The sequence below is a fragment of the Neodiprion lecontei genome, chromosome 2 (genome assembly GCF_021901455.1).
Source record: "Neodiprion lecontei isolate iyNeoLeco1 chromosome 2, iyNeoLeco1.1, whole genome shotgun sequence".
Classification (NCBI taxonomy): domain Eukaryota; kingdom Metazoa; phylum Arthropoda; class Insecta; order Hymenoptera; family Diprionidae; genus Neodiprion; species Neodiprion lecontei.
Window position 1 is genome coordinate 28309682 of NC_060261.1, and position 21744 is coordinate 28331425.

General features: G+C 37.9%; 1 protein-coding gene across 6 annotated transcripts in view; it reads right to left on the minus strand.

Annotated features, from left to right (window-relative positions):
• Positions 1-516: 516 nt before the first annotated feature.
• LOC107226964 (cysteine-rich venom protein DIS1) overlaps positions 517-21744 on the minus strand; it is an 85647-nt gene continuing 64419 nt past the window's right edge. For 4 of the 6 annotated variants that reach the window (XM_046732977.1, XM_046732976.1, XM_046732974.1 and 1 more), the window contains 5 exons: positions 13362-13483; positions 12632-12768; positions 9817-9962; positions 5392-5598; positions 517-2068 (listed from right to left, as the gene is read on the minus strand). In XM_046732977.1, the coding sequence (XP_046588933.1) occupies positions 1825-2068; positions 5392-5598; positions 9817-9962; positions 12632-12768; positions 13362-13443 (816 nt within the window). In that variant the 5' untranslated portion in view covers positions 13444-13483 and the 3' untranslated portion in view covers positions 517-1824. The remainder of the gene's footprint in view (positions 2069-5391; positions 5599-9816; positions 9963-12631; positions 12769-13361; positions 13484-21744) is intronic. The other 2 variants (XM_046732978.1, XM_046732979.1) reach the window with 1 other exon arrangement.

The window sequence follows — 21744 nt, forward strand, 5'->3', positions numbered from 1 at the left end:
CTCTTGCCTCTTTTTTTTGATTTGCAATTTTTGCAAAAAAAAAAAACAAACAAACTTTGACACCTGGTAATATGCAAAAATTCTAAACATTATCGACAAGTTTTTCAACCATCGATATTTCAGCAAAAATGGTAAAAGTTCAGGGAAATCGAATACGAAATCCAGTTTTTCCCAGTAAAGACACCCCGTTTGTGTGCGATTATACGCGCGTACGTATCACAAGTTGACATATACGTACAGTTTTTATATTTTATAATACACGCGCACGATTCAATACGAGACAGTGTATACATAGAATATAAATGTAATACATATGATTATTGAATATAATCGTAGCCCTGATGAAAATTATTCCGTCAAAATCGAATTTGATCAGGAATTATTCTGAAATCTCGAAAGAATTTTCAAAATATTATTCCGACTAAACGCAAGGGTGATTAAACGCTGAAATCCAATTTTAATGTTTAGATTATATGTACAGAATTTTCCGTCAGAATTTATTCCTTTTTTTTTTCTATTCATGTGAAGTGACATAAATATTACTTTGATTTTTTCGTGACATATATTTTATTTTTCCATCGAAACCGGTTGTGAAAAAACTTTCACCGAATCGAGTGCAATTGAAAACACACACGTTACACGCATTCAAACAGTAAACCGCAGTCGTTCCCATAAATTCTAAAACACTCGATGAGTAGTTTCTTTTTTCCTCATATATGTATAATAAAGAGACTTGGTAGAGTCTCGTGCCAAGTACATCATTCAAGGAGATTGGTTGGGTAAAGTCGGTCCTTTTTATTGATTTTATTACTAGGTATTTGTGCATTCGTTATTCGTAACATTATTGTATTCTCAAGCTACGATGATCTGGCTAGAATTACAAAAATTGTATTAAATTTTTAACGAAAACTTGGATACGTATGATCTATTCAAAATCATCTCAAAACATAATAAAACCTAGGAAATCGTTGTATATCAGTCATTTTATTCGTAAGATATTTTTGCGCGAAGTCCCTGTCACGGATTTTCTTTGTTTTTACTTGTCAATTAAATATTACCCTTTGTTAGTTACAATCGATATTGATGCGATATTATAAAATTAAATACCGAATAACGTATCCACGATAAAAAAAAAATTGCGACCGCACATATGCAGAAAACAATATTGTTAAACAAAATGAGCCATCGTCATAGAGTGAAGTCGAACGAATTTGCGATATTACCAACGATTTTGAGGCGATTCAAAATGAAGCATCGATATCTAGGCCTTTGTTAATAATTTTATTATTTTCTAACATTCTATTTTCAAATTGATCTTCGCACCCTACGAATATAGTAAATTGACAAACAGTCAACGTACGACCGTCCCGTAATACGATAAATAAAATGTGTCGATTTTTCGCCAACCAAACTCTTCGACATGACCGTATTCAGGTAAGCAAAGGGGTGGAGCGAAGGAGAGGACAGGGGAGAAAGGGAGAGACAGAGAGAGAGAGAGAGAGAGAGAGAGAGAAAGAGAGCTGGCGAAAGAGGCGAAGGAGCCAAGATCCGGATCCTCCGAAAATGAATCCTGCAGCTGTGCCGCGTCCTTTTTCTCGTACCTTTTCACCTCTTTATCACACCGCATCTTTTCATATTTTTCGTTCCCCTTCTTTCATCACATTCAATTTTCTCATTCTTCTTTTCATTCGTTACCCTAATATTCGCCCACTGCAAGATACATCGTATATTTATTTAGGTATGTACAATTCGAGGACCGTCAGGCTGGTTCGCCATCCTCATCGCCCAGCCTTACAAGAAGCTCGCGTCACGCCGATAATTCGCTCACACTATCTTGTCGCGACATTTGCAAGTGGCTCGGCAAAATTGACGTCTTTCGTAGCCCTGCTGCGTGTCGCTTTCGCAAAGCCAGTTCGGCCACGTCTCGTTCAACTGCCGACAATTCGCCCAGAGGTCGGCCCAAGGACACGCGTTCTTGCAGAGCTTTCCCAGACGGCAGTGATCCTTGCAAGCACTGCACGACGGCCCCTCGACGTAAGGCGTGCCGAGTCGCTCGGGATGATTTCCTCTGCGCAACAAACAATTTTTTTTTTCGTCAAGTCATTTTCTCCCACGTTCTGTTACAACATTTTTACACCTGCAAAAAGAAACCTTGGCCAATAGTCGTACAGCTTCCGAACGATCATTTCGAGAGCAAAGTTATATCGGACTTTTTACTTTCTCGTACGATTATTTATTTAAGATATTTTTGTTTTTTTTTTTTCATACCGATCATGCAAACATTGATTTATAACAAATTAGTCCCTAATTTAGCGAGCCGTAAGTTTCAAACCGTGATTTTTAGACCAATTTCTGTGGAACTGTTTTCTATGGATCGTTATTCGGTTACCTATTAACACCATTGTAATTTTTCTTTTTTTTTTTACTCTGAAAACTGTCGTGAAATCTTGAGAAGAATTTTAACGAATTCTCTGTTTTTGGAGAAATTTGCAATACTGAATTCTGTATCTGTATTAGATTAGCGAGTGGAGCTGCAGTGATTTTGCAGGTGTAGAAATCTTGATGGTAGTGTTCACCTTTTTCCAACACGATCGATGGCGATTGTTAAATAAAGAGGGAGGAACGCAACTACAATGAATAAGGGAAAATTGGGAGAAATTTGGATCTGGGAGATCGATTCATTGATTAGAGACCGTGAATCGATTGATGTGAATATATACTGTTTATAGAAATTACCACTTAGAATGGAATCGGTTTATCATTCCGTGGGATTAATCGACGATTTTGATTAATTTCTTTTTCGATTAATCGATTAATGGACGGTTTCGCTTGATCCGAATAACGATTAATCGAAAAACTCGAATAATCGATTAATTCAAACGGTTTAGTAAATTTGCGAACTAAATTACCCAGAATCGATAGAGACTCGGTAAATTTAGAAAAAAAGGTTAACGAATCGGGAAACCTTACTCTCATTTCAAACACGCAACGACGAGTATAATTAGCAAACTATCAGCAATAATTAGTACGTAATACATCAGTTACAAACAATCTTGAGGAATAATGAAATTAAATTCTTGAGAGATTAATATTTCATGAAACAACACCAATTTCATGTCGAAAGAAATAACAATTCAATCTGAGATGTGAAATGAAATTTTTTGATGGAATAGAATCTGATGTACTAAATACTGGTTCTATATTTTTAATTGAAAATTAAATCCAAACAAAACCGACACCACGAGCTTTGAAAATTGTTAGTAAGTAACTGTTGAAAAATATTCAGTAGTTAAAACGAGTGTTATGAAAGTGTAAGAGAGCGCGAAGTGAGAAGATACGGTTTCCAAAAATGTTCGTTTTCGGTCAACTTCGAGAGTTTATTCCTTATTATTTCTCATTTCATTTAATCGCCAAAAATGTAGTTGGTACGTCTGAATATAGTAGATACGTAAAAAATGACAATGGAAAACGGTAGGAAAAAGAAGAAAAACAAGCGTACTCAAATTACGGCTAATATGAGTTTTTCAGTCATAATTTATTCGCCCAGGGGGACGATTTTGGATAACCTTGATCCACGTTCGAGGGGAGTCATCAAAGCACTTAGTTACGCGCTAGGAATGCGTAACAGCGCTGCGGAATGTTCAAGAAGCGTTCCAGCAATGCCGCTAATTTCCCTCGATTCGAAGGGGTTAACCGCTTTCCAAACTCCCGCACACCGGTTGTTTACAACATTTACAGGAATTTTATCGGATTTCAAAGGAGCTTATAACTGTTGTGGAATCCGGTGGAAACGTTGAATCTGGATTGTGGTCAACTGTAGTCGGGATTTCGCGAATTAAATCGCCGTCTTTTTTCGTTTTACTGGAGTTTTAAGGGAGGTCAATTAACTGGAAATTAATTCTTTGCATTAATTCTACTTCGAGATAGTCCGATGTTAAGAATTTTTTAAATTGTTATATTCGTAAGCTGAAAAGATCTCTTGAAACGAAAAAAAAATAAAATGAAATAAAAATAAAAATACCGGATCTACGAACAACCGAGATATCGATGATTTACTTCGAATCGCTTCTAATAGTTCAAAATTTAGTAGATTCTCGCGACTTTACTCTGCAGTGGTTCATTTGATTTAAATTCTTATTTTCTGAATATTTAATGATTTGGATTCTTCTGTCAGCAGTCGATTTAACATTGTTAATTATTGAACATAGTCAATATTGGGAAAATTTATTAAAACTAAGTATCTCATGATACCTATAAGGTAAAAAAAACAAAATCATTACATCAAATTGTAAGAAATAGTCTCCTGAATAAAATGAACTACTGTAGAATGAAATTGAAGAAATCTTCCAGATTTTAAACCGTTTTGAAGCATTTTGAAACGAAGCATCGATATTTGAGCCATCATTTATAATTGCAGTACCTTTTATTTATTATTTTGTTAAATTACTTATTATTAAAAAAGAATAATTACACAGCTCACGAATATAACAATTTGATGAATATTCGATGTATTACTATTTCGTAATGAAATTAATAAAAAATATCGATTTGTGATTTTTGGTGATTTTTTTCGGAGAGCTATTCTCGATGTGGTTGTAATCTGGATTACAACTACGCGTCACTTTTTAATTTTTTTGAATGACTTCTAGAAATTTCTATGCGGTTTTATAGATTTCGGTGATTATATTTTGTTGGATTGCTAACATTGACTACGAATTGAAAAAAAAAAAATACAATCTAACGAAAGATCAGACATTGTTGTAAATTTTGTAAAACGACAAACTCGATTGTTTTTCTTGTGATAGCTAAATTCACAGGAATTGAAAAAAAATTAGTCATTGTAGCACGAAAGGAATTTACGGACTTGTGCGATTAAAAAATTAGTTCAAAAATCGAGAGCCACGAAAATTGAAAATCTTATTTCATTCTTGCCAAAGACATCGCAAAACACTGAGAGAAATTTTTACTTCCGGTTACCGCTCAGTCCTTGACTATTTTCATTTTCAAAATGGTTGCGCTTACCTCGTTCTTCCTAATTCCAACAATATTCAAACAGTTTTTTTAACGATACATTTTTTACTGAATTTTTCTAGTTACGGTAAGAAATGAAATTTTTCACAATGAATATTCCGCAGCTTGAATAATAACTCGGTTACAAAATTTCGCGCACACAAATAGGGTATAAAAATTCTTCGACCTCGACGAATTCCAATCACGGAATTGAATAAATTTAGCATGGTGCAGCTCAGATGTGACATCGATTCCCGAAAGTGGTTAACTCCCCACTTTCACGATACATTGGATCCTGATTCCATTTCGCAATTATATAACCAATCCCTGCGCTGGCGCAGGATAATATGAAAGGGGGAAACGAGATGGGGCGAAACTCACGCCGGACAGTAGTTGCAGACGTAGCTGAAATAGGGTCGTCCACCGGGCCCCGTTTTTCCGGTACATTTGGCCCACCCGCAGCCCACTCGATGAGTCGGTGCCCAGACCATCTGGGTGTAGTGGCCTATCTGGCTGAGGTCGTTCTGGGCCTCGGTGCCGTATTTGAACAGCTGCTTCTCCAGGTACCACGTCTTGATCGCGAAGAACCTACGGAAACGAAACCAATGGAGGATATTTCGTCTCGGTTAAAATTTCAAGTCGAGCTTTTGGCGATTCGATGACCGAGTCTTCACGGACCAAAATTTCTTTCAAGATCTTGCGAAGGGTGTGCGAAATTTTTCGGAGGACACGCGAGACGATTTTAAGGACGAATGGAATCACGGCCCGGATTCTGAGTGAGGAAACTTGAGAAAACCCATTTAAAAAATCTACAACGATGTAATTATCGGCGTTAACGGCGGTGAACACGATTAGAACAACCTGTTTATTATCTGATCGTAATCGGTCCCAAAAGATTTGATTCTTTCTCTTTTCCTGAGGACTGATTAAAAATGTGTGCCCCGTTAGTCGCTGGGACTGAAAAATATTCACTGTGACAAATCTGCGGGATAAACTTCCCAGAGAATTTAAATGATTATCGTATAAAAAACATGACCATTCATGAGGTAGTGAATTTGTTTACGAAATTTTTAATGAGTTTGCACGCAAAGAGTTATCACTTTTTTTCATTTACTTAGAAAATTGTTTTCGTATTTTAAAAAGAAATTTTATCAGCAGCAGTGTTTACCTTTATAGTGTGACAGGCAAAAATACAGATTAACTCAAAGTATTTTGACGGTAATTAGATATTGTACCTATAGTGAGTAGTACGAAATAATTAGAAAGAATTCGTTCGACTAACAGTAATACAATTTTTAGTAAACCCCAAAAAGTCTCTAATCATTTCGACGGATAAATGACAAGTTAGGATTAGGCAAGATTTAAAAATATATTTGCCATAGTCACTCATCGAAAGTGTGATAAAGTTAATTGGTGAGAAAAGAAGTGAAAAACTCGGTGACAGATTTCAAGAAATGCGTATAAATTCGAACAATGCAGCATAAAATAAGAGTGGAGTACCTCATTTGATTGACAATAATTGGATCTTAGAGTGAATTATCGATTTTCAATATCTCGTTTAATTTGCGTCGTTTTATTTGTTTACTTTTTTTGTTACACCTCTTGCGATCCCTTGATATTGATTAGGAAATACAAAGCGACATGGAGAAAGAAATATACAGAAGTGAGAAACGGACGACAGAAGAGCCATAATTGCGAGGGCGTTGTTGATTGTTATAATCAATATATTACCATTATTATTATCATTGTCGTTGTCATTATTGCTAGTTTAATTAGCACGTACACGGGCGATTAATCTTCTCCACCCTTTCTGCAAGCCTGTACCGACGGCCTGCGTAAACGGGTTTGTTTTTCTTTTTGAGAATAAAAAATTACCAACACGTTGTTCGCGTCTCCGAAGACCTAATTATCTGATATTAATAATTCTCCGATTAATTAAAGTGTTACGAATTTACGTGAGCTGCTGCCGCATCACTGATACCTCGAGGTATCGAAACTTTGCTAAAGTATAAACACCCTCTTTGATTCCGGAACATTGTAATTAAGGAAAATATTGACTTGCAGTGTTGACAAAATAATACGATCATCCTGCTAATTAATAGTTATATTTAGCGGAATTTAAAATGGATACGATACGTGACTCAACTTTGTTTTTAGTAAATGTAACACGAGGAAAGTAGAATGTGCTTTTTCAAATTAAACCATGAGAGAAAGGATTTCCAGTCTTCGTCTCGTTTTCGAGATTTACTGTAAACGTAATGTCTCAATTTCAACTTGATTTCTCTAATGGAAGCGCAAACTTGAAATTTTTATTTCAACAATTTTATTTAGTAATCATACGAATACCAGATTATGAATCCATTTTTAATACTGAGATTAAGTACTGTTGAACTTAATTGTGAAGGATATTTCTACTCGTCATTATTTTATATTATAAAATGCAAATGATCGTGAATTTTGCCATCCGTTTTATGAAAACAGACGACACTTTGGTCACTTATGACAATTTGATAAATGATGACACTGATAAATTTTTTTTCACCATTGTTGGTATATTTCGTAACAGATCATTAGTTGCAAGTCCAGAAATATTTTTAAAAATATTTTCGAAGGAAACCAAACTGTGAAGCGGTAGAAAATGAAAGGATCGTAACATTGAGTTTCTAAAAACGCAAAGATCTGTTTGTCGTAGTGTTTGAAAATTTTGAAAGTCAAAGCATAGAAACCGGAGTGGAAAAAGAAGGTCTAAATGTGTGTAAGAATCCAAAATATAGACTCGTGAAAATTCTGATGAAATTCTCTGTATTCTATATTTGTACGTTTCGACTTCTTGCATTATAAAATTCTATAAAACCTTTTTTCGCGATGTTGTAAAATCGGTATCGTAATCTTGTTACTTTCTAATCTTCCTTCATTTCCACCAACACTATATACGAGTTCACGTTTGGCTTCACATACTTGGCTACGTTTCAACCTTCTAAATATCGAAATTCTGTTAAATTAAATTCTTGGCTCTTTGAAAATTCGATATTTTTGCCCTTTCGTAATACGGCTACTCCACTCCCTGACCCTTGCCCATTTTATTCCAAGGAGCGAAGGCTTCGCGTCCTCTTTCATAAATCCCAAATTAAACGTAGTCGGGCGGATCAGCCTGAGAGACTAGGACGAGGAATGACAAGGTCTTCGTACAGCCCCCGTCAACAGGTGGCTTTGCCCGGGGATTTGGAACAACAATACGACGAATTATCCCCCTCTGTATCTACCTGACAAATCGCGGTTTATATAGCACATAACCAAGCCAGGATCACAAGCTAGTCCTTACACTCTCGGTTCAGAATTTGCAGGACTTCGTCGCGTGCTTAAAAGACCCTGGAATTACATCAGCTCTAATATTATTTTCTGGATTTCCCGGACTCTTTGCGGGAAAAACAAAACCCGCAAAGTACATTTGGAAACGGGCTGGTAGACACTTTTCACTTAACTTGAAAGGTTTTGAGCGGAAGAATCTAGAAATCTGATATACCGGACAAAATTCTCGGTGCTGATTCGATTTTCATACAATTTACGTAACATTGTTTTTTACCATGTCAGGATTTTTCAGAATTTATTGCCGATTATGTGACTCTTGCACTTGAACCTTGCAACCTTTTAAATACTGATCATCCGATTTCACTACGTAGAATCAAACTCTAGACGAAGCAAAAAGTTTGACTCTCAAATTGTCTGTAATCCATCTTTAGTGTTTAGTTGAATTTTTTACAGGAACTTAAAAAATTATCAACTCATAAGAAATGAAGGAACGTTTTGATTCCTTCTCATTTCATACTATGTACAAAAAATTTGTAAATACTCAGTAATCCAATCGTCACATTTATTTTTACAAACTACATCACGATCATCTGTACTTGAAATGTTGAAATTCGATGAAGTTAGGCAAAAATTTGAGCTTTATAGAATTGTTGACTCCTACAATCTCTTGTGAAAATTGAAAATTGGATCAAACTGAAGGATAGAAAGAAAATGTTTATAAAAATCAAAATTTTTCTCACGGAAATATTCAAATGATTTGCGATTAATTATTTCCATTTTCTAAACGGTGTTTGCCAAACTTTTTTCAATACAGAATATTATGTTAAACCAATAATAAATATTAAATCGACGTAGGAGGTTAAAATTTTAAAGTTAAATATTTTCGAACAATCTTGAATAACTTGTGTCGATTACACGATGAAAATTCCTCCGAACCGAAATTAAGAATTCACCCTGAAACGGACACGTGCTACGAATATGGTATAAAATTCCCGGGTAGTGGGACTAAATAATCCGGAAATGAAAACCCAAGCAGAAACAGTTCACGACAAAAGTAACACATTTGAAATTTAATTCAACTTACTTCGATATAGTAATTCAGTGTTTTGTCAATTTTTTTCATGGGTTATTAATGACAGGTTATTTTTGTATGGGTTGTGTTTGTCACGATTCATTTTTGCGTTATTTTTGTTTGCGTTATCAATCGCAGGTTATTTTTGTTTGGATTCTTTATGACAGGTTATTTTTGTATAGGTCATGTTTGCCATGGGTTATAAATGACAGGTTATATTCGTATCGATTATTTTTATATGGGTTATGTTTGTCATTATTCATTTTTGCCTTGGGTTATCAATGGTTTCGGTTGTTTGCAACAACTTATCCTTGCAAGGGTTATCGTTACGGTAGTCATTAAAGGTCGGTCACCGAATTTTTCCGACATCTCCGCAGCTTGATTCCTAAGCATTCCATTATACGGACAATACTCGTGCACCTTACCATGGGACTTGCGCAGTCGAGATGAAGATGTTTTGTCCACAGGTACCGAAAGCGTCGATGTGAAGCCCGGTTGCGTTGTCATGGGTCAGGGCTAGGCAGCTTTCAGCCCATCGTTGAGCAGCCCTCGCGGCTCCCCTGTGCCATTTCTGCAACAAAGAGAACAAAGGAATAGGAAGTGAAAAAAAATTGCTCGTCATTTTTTCCCGATATTATAGTTCATTATTTTCTTATCTCTATTATAATTTATCATATTATCATCGCGCTCACTGCGATCCGACACGCCATGCGCCAGTTAACTATACGTAACGAGGCTTTCCCAGGAGACGAGAGATTCCATGGGAGCCTAAAAATATCTATAAACGATTCCTATCGAAGTTCTAGAGCTTTGGAAACTCTGAACGTGTTCAAAGACTCGACATTGCGTTCTTCTATGGGGATTCCATGGGAATTCGATCATCGTTATCGGAATCCCACGGGATTTAAAGAACTTTTCATGGAATCCCCTGGAGTTTTTATAAATTTACATATATATTTTGTAGAAAGTTCAACGGGTATTAGAAATTTGATGAGATCTTTGTTCGTTGTCGCGTTGATAATAATCAAGAAAAAAAATAAAATTTCCACCTGATTCATGCATGACCGTAAATTTAGAGGGGAAAAAAAAAACCTCTCGAAAAAAGACGTTACGAAATCTACAACATATGCGAAAAGATAATTCATGCGCGAGCTGACTCGCCGGTTTTTAATGGGATATATCGAGTTGGGAATTTTTTCGGAGGGAAAAGCACCGCGTATTATACGCAAAGAAACGCGCACACTTCGGTATCATGTGCGCGAAATTTTCCGGTTGAGCCGAAGGGAATTTCGCGGTATTATATATGGCGAGTGAGCAGCTCAGTCGTTCGTATGGGGCTTCGATTCACCCCGTTGCCCACGGCCATCAAAGACCTTCGAAGGGCAGTTTACCAGAGTCCTGAGCCGCGAACGGGCAAGCCGAAGCCCGCGGAATGATCGCTGGGGATTTTAGAGAGATTTAAAACGAGTATAAACGATTTTCAAAACTTTTTTCAACCATTCCCCCGGCTTTAAAAGTCCTTTGGCTGAATTATTTCAACGAAATGCCGCAAAAGTTTCGGAGACACGGATCAAGCAGAATTAGATATTATACGGAAACAAAGGAAGAGAAAATTGTGATAATGGTTTTTATTGAAAATTTTCAACCGCAAATATTCCCTTTAGAATTTTCACCTCCGTTAAATTGCTGCGCGTTTATTATCAATATTTACCAACCACGTGGATGTTTAAGAGAATGTTTTATTCGAAGCAGCCTACTTTTTTCTCACGCACACGAGTCGTAAGGGTTCCCGGGCATTAAAATGAACGACCGACCCCGGCGCACCGATTTATTCGCGAATATTTTACGGAAATATATCGTATCGTATTCCGCGTACGTGCAAGTATACTCGCATAAAGTACAAACATTCAGGCGCATAGTGCATGGTAACGATGTTACCGGGTTGTCGATAACAAAAACATTTTTATGTGCCTTATATACGGTAACAATGAAAAGCGGCAAATTTTTTTCTCATTTTTATTTCGACCCGAAACTGTTTCAAATTTTTTTACAAATGATTTAGGCCTGTTGAAAATTTCCGAAACTTACTTTGGATACATGTTATAATTCAATTTTTATTCAAAAAAATTTGACACGCAATTTCCCCTTGTTTAAAAGCAACAATTTCTTCGCTTACCCCTGAAAAATTTGTTTCAAATAGCAGAAAGTGAATCCTGACAGAAAGATATCTGTTGTTGAAGACGATTTCAAAGATTGTCGCTTTTGGAATTCGAAGTTTTCCCATTCGAATAACACGGGAAAAATGTCACGTTTTTTCTAAATTGTTAGCACTCGGCCGAATTCAATGAGACAGACTTGACTCTGAAAGCACTTTGTAGAAATTTAAATTCTCTAGAAAAGTGTCCGCCGAGCGAAACCCGAAGCTCAAACAGTTCAAATGTTACAGACTTCGACTCGAAAGTCAAACCCATCTTCAAATTCCTTAGTCACTGAAGTATCGAGTTCGAAATCGAAATTAAAACCTCACTTTTGTAGAGAATTTAATTCGCTGTATGAAACATTTTCAAGGTTGAAGTCTGTTTAATTAAGTGCAGTTATGTGGTAAAAATTTTTTGAAAAGCTGACATCTTGCACGTGTCATTCGAATAGAAAATGTTGGAGAGCGAGCTTTTACGATTAGATTTTGAAAATCATTTTCCTGGAGAATTTCTTCTTTCTCAATTTTAACCAGTCTTTCAGTTATGAGCGAAAAACGAACTCTGCTTTGAGACGAAAGTCATACGATAAAACCCGCGTATATTCATGTTTTCATAAATTTCACGCGACGGAACGAACGATCAATTTCGAATTCGATGAAAGACGTTTTTCACTCCACGCCTTAAGCTGGACATCGGATTTTCAAAGTCCAATAAAATAGTTCGCTTGACGGAAGATTGTACTCAGAGACCATGAACCCGTAACGGATAACTGTGTTATAACATGAATGATAACAGCTTGGGTAATAAAGTATGAATAAAAGATGAAAGCAAGTAGGTAACGTCGGCCAAAGACAACAGTTTATACAAATGGTTTCCGCACGCGTTCCGAGTGCTGAGTGCTTTTCCCTCTCTCGTGCGTGGGTTACAATATGTGTACAATAAGGTAGGCGAACAATGAGTCTATTTGAAAAGAACTAAAAGCATGCATTACTAATTACGGTGATTCGTTAAAGCTCCTAATCGACCACCACTTCGGACTTACCATGGCGAGCATGTTCGCCGCCGTTGGAGTTACGTGGGTCCTGAAAAAGTTGTGGTAGAGGACTATCTTCTTCTGAACTTTCTTCGTCGACGGTATGAGAACTTTCGTTGGTATTCTGTCCCCGTATAACTTTGGCCCTGCACAACGAAGAATACGAAGTCAAAAAACAAAACAACTTGGTAAACTGATACATAAGTGGACTATTCACAAACTTCACTCTTCGGCGATTAAGCAATTGCAAGAATTTCATCGATAATTAGGAATTGAGAACTACTTTTTCATCGATGGACGGCTGTGTCGAAAGACATTCATCGTTAAATCGGCCGCGAAATACATTTTATCCCGAAGAAGAATCGTTATTTGTACTGAAATGAAATTTACGGTAAGAATACGAAAACCGTAAAAAGAAAAGTTTGGAAGCTTTTGCCTCTTTGATTCCATTTTACTTCAATAATCGCGAAAACTTTGAATCCAATCGGCTACTTGTCATTTTTCAAAGCACTTAGCGATCCATTTCAAAGACAATTTTCACCGGAGTGTGCAACGTATCGAGTTTCGGTCATGTTAATCTTGCTCCAAAGTCAGCGAGAATTCGTGGCGAGGCTGTACGGGTAATGTGCACACCGAGACAATCCGGTAATGAAACTGTTACACCGGAGTTCGAAGATTAATCACCACCGAGTCTAGTTGGCTGGTAGTGTTGTTAGTGGGTTAGTTAGGGATACTGTACATGGCTTACTACGGTCCGTCCTCCACGGCGTAGCGGCTGGAAGGGTGGCCGCTACCGCAATCCACATCCATATCCACCTCATGCTTCTGGACGTATCCTTTCCCGAGCGATCACCTGGAATTCTGAAAAACGAAAGAAACACCTCTTAGTTTCAAATTTGGAGTGTCCGATTTATTCGATTGTTCCTAAAATATGGGATAGGACACGAATGACTGGCGGATGGTGGAGCATCTCCGATCATCCAAACACACCAAGATTTCACGCTTCGTGTTCAAATCTGGGAATATCAATTTTTACACATTCCCTGTGAAAATTGGAAAAATTCCCAGAACTTGTAGCTTCTGAGTTACAGAAGTTTGAACTTGACCGATAGGATACTAGCACGTCATTTTCAAGGAGGTGTGTCGCAGTTCCCTCATTCATCAACTTCCAACATCCATAACTCGATAGTATCGGTGCAGCAGAATTTTCATAATAGCAGTTTAGTCTCAGACTCTCTTAAATTTCATGATATTCACCACTTTGTACGAATAGATCGACAAATTGTTTATAACAGGGCTGTTGGACTACGGAATTGAAACGACCCGGTCATGTACTGTCCAATATTTTTTAGTTTACCTAAGTTTAACTAGACCGAAATAATGCAGCGAGAGCAAGACTTGCAGTCAAAATATTAGGAAAGTGTTGCAGTGAACAGTTGAGTTGTTAGTTAGTGCGAAGAACAGCCAATCAACGAAAAAAACAGGATCTGATTTCGAGGTAAGAAAGGTTACGAAGAGAGAGGACTTTCTTACGAAGGTTTCATTGGTATGCAGGTCACATAACCTTACCCAATTGATACTTCTTCTACAGTTCTGAAATTGTTTGAAATTTTTTAGGAATATCTTGTCATTGATATTACATTGTCAATCTAAGGCGCGAATTTTGAAAAGAAACAGAGAGTAAAAATTGCGAATTTGATTCGCGCTCCAACGGTTTTCGTTTGTAAAAAATTTATATCGAGATATGAATGTTCGAAGTTTCATTACTTTTGTTTAATTCGACACGCTTTCCTTCGCAAAGCTAGCTATGCGAACAAAAATGACTGGATTAGTATAGGTATACAGAGTGAATTCCGAACGACCGCATGGTCCGTCGTTTGCTAAATTTTAAGGTAAGGTAACAACGAATTTTTCGTTTCTGAAATGACTAAAAAACGTGTGATCAAAAAGTACTTCCAACCAGATTTAAAGTTTGGTAGAAAAATTCTAGCGCTTCGCTGTAAAAATTTCTTACGCATACACTTTCGTCACAGTGGATTGAAATTTTTTTTCAGAGCATACATTACCGCAGTTTAAACCTTGTTTAACGGAATTTTTGATCACATCTTTTTTAGTCATTTCGAGAACAAAAAACTCGCTATTCTCACAATTTTACCGGAGTTCCCTCTTAACGCGCATGCGCTAAAATTTGAGGACTACTGTTTACCAGGATCACCAACTGTCTCTAACCTCAAAAATTTCGACAATTGTGGATTGAGCACACATGCCACTGACAACTGTCAAAATTTTTGAGGTTAGATACATCGCAACGAACTGTAATCTAAATTTAAGACGTACCGTGCAGTTGTCAGAAATTCGCTCTGCATAATCACCAAAATTCATGCTAAGATTCCTCGGCTAAACATCCTTATTGCCTATTGGTCAGCTTCGCAGCTCTGTAACTCGGAAACCATGAGAGAAACGTTTTCGCTGAGAAATCACAGTCTCAGTTTTTCCTGTGGAATATTTATTCCATCTTGATCACTTACGAGACTCACACGACAATGAATCATATCGCACATCACACGTGCACTGATATATCGCTCGCGTGATATTTATTGCAAAACCGAACGTATTCCCAGTCGGTTTCGAAGGCGATACACCGTCCTTAAAAGCGCATCAGGAAATTGAGAAAAAAAAGTCTGCGATAAGGCCTGAGAGGTATTTCCGGGGCTAGAAACGGGCTGCGAGGGCAAGGGCACAGATGGAGCTATGGTAATGATGTAAATCCTTTCGGGGGCGTCGATAGCTAGTCGATACCACACCAAACTCGGGGGTCCCAACCCATCGGACACGCGTTTCTTGCTCGGCCTCCCCGCACCTTCGATATCCCGCATATATCAAGCTTTTTCCAATATTCCCTTACGACCGACCAAATCGCAGTGCTCGACTAACGCGAGGCTCGTTCTTGTAATAATGGGACCGCGATAGCCGATAGGCCCATCCTGCGAAGATGTTATATATAAGGTAGAAGAGAAGCGAAAGCTACAGCGTTCGAAATACCCGTTGTGGTGAGTACCCTTTATACGACCGCGAAGGGATTGTGTACGACATTCGTACCCTGATCTTTGAATTGTTTTATAATTCTTATTATTATTATTGTTATTTCTGTTGTTAATTCCGTTTCGAAGGTTTACAACTGATTCGTTAACCTAAACAATTGAGTTTTTTTGGTAAACCACCGAAATCTTTAACTCGAACTACTGATAAAAGTAGTGGAAAAATGGAAAATAAACTTTGGAAGTTTGTTTATTCTTGCGATACTGCACGTAAAATTCGGTTTTTAGGCACTGGCTGCACGATATGGATGGACCTATTTCAAGCGTTTACAGAGATTCTGGAACGATTTTTGGATTTTTCGAAATTTTGTATAATCAAATGTGTGGATACGAATAGACGGCTGAAGAAGTAACTGTTTTTACGAATTCATATTTAGACAGCCGATCACTCATTCGATTAGGGTTTCTTTGTAAGAAAAACAAAGAAATCGAGCTGCGTTAACGTCTTTTTTTTAATATCGGAATCAAGTAACAGAAAACATTGCTACAATTGACAATAACGTCATGCGTCTTACTCGGCAACATATTTCACGTCGCCCTAGGTATTCGAAAAGCGGTTCAAACGAATTCACTCCAAATGTGGAAACAGTATTTTCGGATAGTCGGCGCTTTCTTCCATGATCCACATTTTTTCTCCTACCAAGCGTTGGTCATTTGAAGATGTAATCCGATTTTTGTCACAAGTTTACGACTTTTTTCAACTTAGTAAGACGTACAAAGGATGCCAATTAAAAAAGAAAAAAATACAAGTCTTGAGAAAGAGGTTTAACCATATAACAATACTTTCTCCAAATCTAAAGTAAATCGGTTTGCGTCATTCTTGAGATTACATGAACACCGCAAAACGTGTCACAGAGTGAAATAGTTGACGTTATTAGCAATAATAATGCTTTCTGTTACTTTGTTTGGCATAAAAAAAAAGTTGTGGGAACGAAGCTCGACTTAAATGCATTTGAATTTTTCATTGGACAATTCAGTCCCGTCGGCAGTGCAGATTCATCCTGCAGTACCATCGCTGACCGGTCGCTAACGGCTGAATCTGCATTACCAACGTAGCCGAATCGTTCAAAAAATTAGCCGTCTCATAATTACTGACCGCTAGTTGGACGTTAGGTTGGCAACAATTCGCTGCGCATGCTGGTCTGCATTCGCTCTTGTCTATGTTGACACATGCGCACTCGGCCGTCCAGTTTCACCAAATATTCTGGGAACATTTACGTCTCGAATCGTCGTGAGATTTGCAAAATTCGATAAACTTTTGGTCATCGTTCTAAAGATGATATCATCAAGTCCAAACTGCATATTTCAAAAATGATGAAATCCGCTAGCCGTAATTGAGTCTTAACGAAGTTGGCAAGGAGCTGAAAAACTGACGAATCGATTCGATTACGGATATCGTCGAAAGGTCTAGCTCAATCCATTCCACTATCGCATCGAATCAATGGGTTAAATTTTTCCGGAACAAGAGATGCTCGATTCCCGTTCGCCCGTTCAATAATACAGCTATAAACTAAAAGAGCGAAAGCCAGTCGCGCTATTTGTCACGAAGGGTCGTGCTCCGGCTATCAAAGAAGGGGCGACGCTGTGTTCTTCGGTTGAAAAAAAATCCCTCGAAGACGATTCCAACTTCGGTAGTACAACAATAAACCAGGCGAGTGAGAAAATAGTCGCTCCAGTCGAGGGGGTCTGTCTTCAATGGGGAATTGAAAAGGGTTGAACGATTTCAACGGCCAAGATTCAAAGGGTGGCTCTCGGCGGCTGTCGCACCCGGGGATATTCGATTGTCGGATATGACGTAGGGCGTCGGGGGTTTCGGAAAAGGGACAGATAGCTGCCTATGCGAGATTGCTAAGATAACGGGGAGGCATTAGGGGAGGGTATTGGCCGGTTAGCCCCATTGTTATTGGAGGCGAATGCCCGCACCTTTCCTCCGAATTATATCACGGACCACGGACTGATCCCACGCTATACGGAGAACCCATATCCCCTATCGGCGAATCTGAACCACCCACGGCTTCCCTTATTCTCAATTTCCAGCAAGCTTACTTCATTTCCGGATTAGGTATTGCCTGATATTGCCCTGCAAGAGTTGCGGAAAATTGTACCCGTCACGTGATTTAGGCCTCGTTTCACATGCCGGGTAATTCGGGGCGTCCTGTGGTACCTAAATTTGAACTTTGACAAGTTTGAAGTTGAGTTTTTATTTTTTTAGATTGCGTGGTCAGTTTTCCAAAATGGTTTTATTGCGATCCGTTCGAAGTATTGAGGGATTCGAAAACGATGCCCGAATTTGAATTGTGAGTCGAATGAAAGATTTTTCAGAAATTTACTGTCTGAAGTTGAATTCAGGTTTTCGTTCGAATTGTTATTTTGATGAAACTGTGAAGAGCCATCTGAAAACGGTTGAAATTCGATTTTGATGTTTAATCAAATTTATCAAGAAGATTGATTCTTCCTGATTTTAGTTTCCGTAATTCTGTCAAGTTCTTTTCAAAACGCAAATAATCAACATCACCGAAGTCCAAATTTGAATAAAAATTTTTATTTCAATCGCGAAGAAGAATTTTCCCGACAATTCAGGCTCCAAGTTTGATTTCAAATCTATACGCGAGGCATAATTTCCTACATTACAATTCTTTCAAGTGAGAATTTGTTGAAAAAAAGACTATCGCCTCAAGCGCCACCTAATTCCGAAATATTGCTACAATTTCGTTAAATTTCAAACGGATGAAAAAGATTAAAAATCAACGCTACATCAGATATCTTCGAATTATTTACCATTACTCCCAATTATGTCAAATAATTGTCAGATTACTCACCAATACCCCGCTCTGTTTCCAAAGTAATTAACTCCATCAGATTTTCCCTAATAAATAAACTCCAACCCTTCAACCTTATCCCCGGTCTGAGCTGACGAGAAGGTTGTAAAAGAAATTGTTTCGCTCGGAGGCGAGATGAGGCCTCGGGGTTCCTCTTCCTCGTTTTGCTTCGTCTTCGGCAATCTAATTCTATAAACCGAGAAGCTTGCAGAACATCCGGCTCAGAGCGGAAAAGGTGAGTTGACGACGCGGAGGGTTTTTGATTCCCATTAATCCAACGAAGTGGGTACTCGACCCACAGGACGGTGTCCGGGCTACTGGTACAGCGGCAATAAAGTCTGAAGTATGCTACTTCCACGGGGGTTTCATTAATCACCCGGCTGTCCGCACGCCTCGCCGTTCACCCCCGGTAAATATTTTATTTCCCCGAGTTTGAAACGGAGGGGGGAGGTTCAGACGCCGTCCGCCTTGGCCATTCACCGTTCACCGTTTTCTCCCGCTCCATGGGTATACCGAGAATCAAACTAAATTATCCGGAGCGGTTATACGGGGGTAATAATAAATTACCGTGCCCTAATCGCGCAGCGAGTGGCAGGCAAGTGCGAGGCACGATTTTCTTGTATCTCAAAATCAGTGGAAAAAGAAACTTTTCAGACTATCGCGCAAATGCTGAACGAACCGACTTTCACTCTCGTGCCTGAGAAAACTGGGTCTCTCTCCTTGAAGCCCCCTTCGTCTACTGATAATATTGTACGTATTTCAGAGACGGGGAAAGGAGTAAAAAGTTATTGTTGTATCCGTAATTACGACGACGTGATAAATTGCCGACCTACGCCAAACTGATCGGACACGCTACCGCCTAATTATACGTTATAGGTATAACTTAGCGAGGATAATATTTGACACATTTTTTCACTGTATTAGTATCGGATGATTGTTTCAAATTGGAATAATTTTACCATTTTTTACCGAAACAGTCAGGTCTGAAGATTGAGTTTTTGCCGTAGAAAAAAAATCCCTCCAAAGTATAAACGTGTAAAAAATGTACTGCTTTTTCAGTTTCGTTGGAGAATTTTTTCAAATCATCGTGAGTGCGGTTTTGCATGGATCAAACTGTGAGGACGATCGAATTATCTTCAAGAATGATGACAGCTTTCTCCTGCTTTCAACCGAGAAAGCAGAAACTAGAAAAATGAAGACTTTTTGTACCTTTCGTTCAAAATGGCGGACTTCAGTCGATCTTCCGCGATCTACGAAACGAGGTATATGTTATTGTTTTTATCAAAGTAAAGTCAATCAGAAATATTGCGCAAAGAAACTGGAGTGAGTATACTTTTCTACAAGTTATTTAAATAGTGGAAACAATCGTTCAGGTATTGTTTTGGAAGAAAGAAAAAGTGTAAAAAAATTGCCCTCGTCTGAAACAATTTAATGCTTTCTCCTTTTCTCTTTTTAATTCACGATGTGACCGAAGTTCTGAACGCACGTTCGAACGAAAATTCAAGGAACCAATACCGTCGGAACTTTTTCAGAAATACTTTTTTACCAATTGAATTGCAAATGTATCAATCTGTGCTACTTTTGAAGAAAACTTTTACGCACAGTGAAAAGGTGGTGCGAAATAATCACTTTAGTATAAGCTTGTTTATACTTTCGTTGAAATGAACGTTCAAAACTTTGAGCACATAATTTGCGAGGATATTTACCAATTTTCTAATAATATTCCAAAGCTCTTAGCCAAATTATGAATCAAAAATATATAGATTTGACGTGTATCAGTGTCAAATAGATCGAATATTTTTTTCATCCGCATTCTTAATGGTCGGAATAATTTCTTCTTCAATTTTTCCGACTCTCAAAGTTTCCCACTAATTTCCATTACAAAGAATTCTTCGTAATGGTAAAACTGAACGTAAAAAGCATCCTTATTGACGGTGTATAATTTCCGTGTGCTTTTCAATCGTTCGATTCGAATCAATGGTACTCGAGAAATATGCAGATCCGAATGGACGCTGTTCGTTTATCCCATGCGTGAATTGATGCGTTGATTACTGCCTGGAAAATTGGCGAATCTGTTGCGAAGGGCGCCTTTGCAGACTGCGCGCCTACCCGACTGCCTCGGTGAACATTTTTTCCCGGTGAAATTCTGTGAAACAAGCTCGTCAAAAGAGATAAACTAAAAACGAAAAGCTTGTGAAGAGATCCAGATCGGTGAAAAAAATTTTATTATCATCATTAGAAGGGTTCTGTATGAGATATTCCAGATATTCAAGAAATATCCGTTTTCCTGGTAATCGAAACTAATTGGTAAGAATAATGTTGTCCTTTTTCGAAAATTTTAGATACTCGTTAAAAAGCGCACGTAAAATTCTTCAGAAATCTGAAGAAGAACTTTCAGTTTTACTTTTCAAAGCTGTTGCTGTGTTTCCAGCAAAACATTTGGTATTTAAAAAGTTTATTAGATTTAAATCCGATAACCATAAACTGTAATTTTTTGAAGCATGAAGTGGTAAAATTGCACAGCAGAACTATGAAATGAGAATCAAATCTATGAGAAGTCGTTCACTGAGAAAGATTTAGGGTATTTTCTTTTCTTTTGCGATTCCTCTTTTTCGTATGCACAGTAAAAAAAAAAAAAGTAAGATTCGATATGTATTATTGATTGTAAGGAATTTAAAAAAATGATTCGATGGAAATTCGTTAAATTCATAATCACACATATCAAAATGATGTAACTTAAAGTGACTACGACTCAAACGACTTGACACAAATTCAAACAGTTTTCACTGGCTTCAAGCGGGATTTAAAGACTTCTTGTAAAAATCAATACTGAACAATTTGAAGACGATTTTCAAGGAGTTGACTGTTCAGAATCGGTGTATAAATTATTTACAATGGTTTGCTGAATTCCGGAAAGTCGCAAAGGTGCGAATCGGCGATTTTTCCTAAACGCGCATCGTTACAGGAACGTGAATTGATTCGACGCCGGGCCATCAAACATTCAATTACGTAAATGCGACGGATGAAAAACTCGAGGGCGAAGAAAATTCGGCTCCCGAATCGTTACCACAGTTAAATGCATCAGGGAACCGTCGAAACAGAGTCCAGTCAATAAGATCCATTAATCATTTTCGTCGGTCTGAAGGCGTTCGATTCTCCGTTTCATGCTCGGGCGATCGGTGAAACGTCGAAGAAACACGGGACA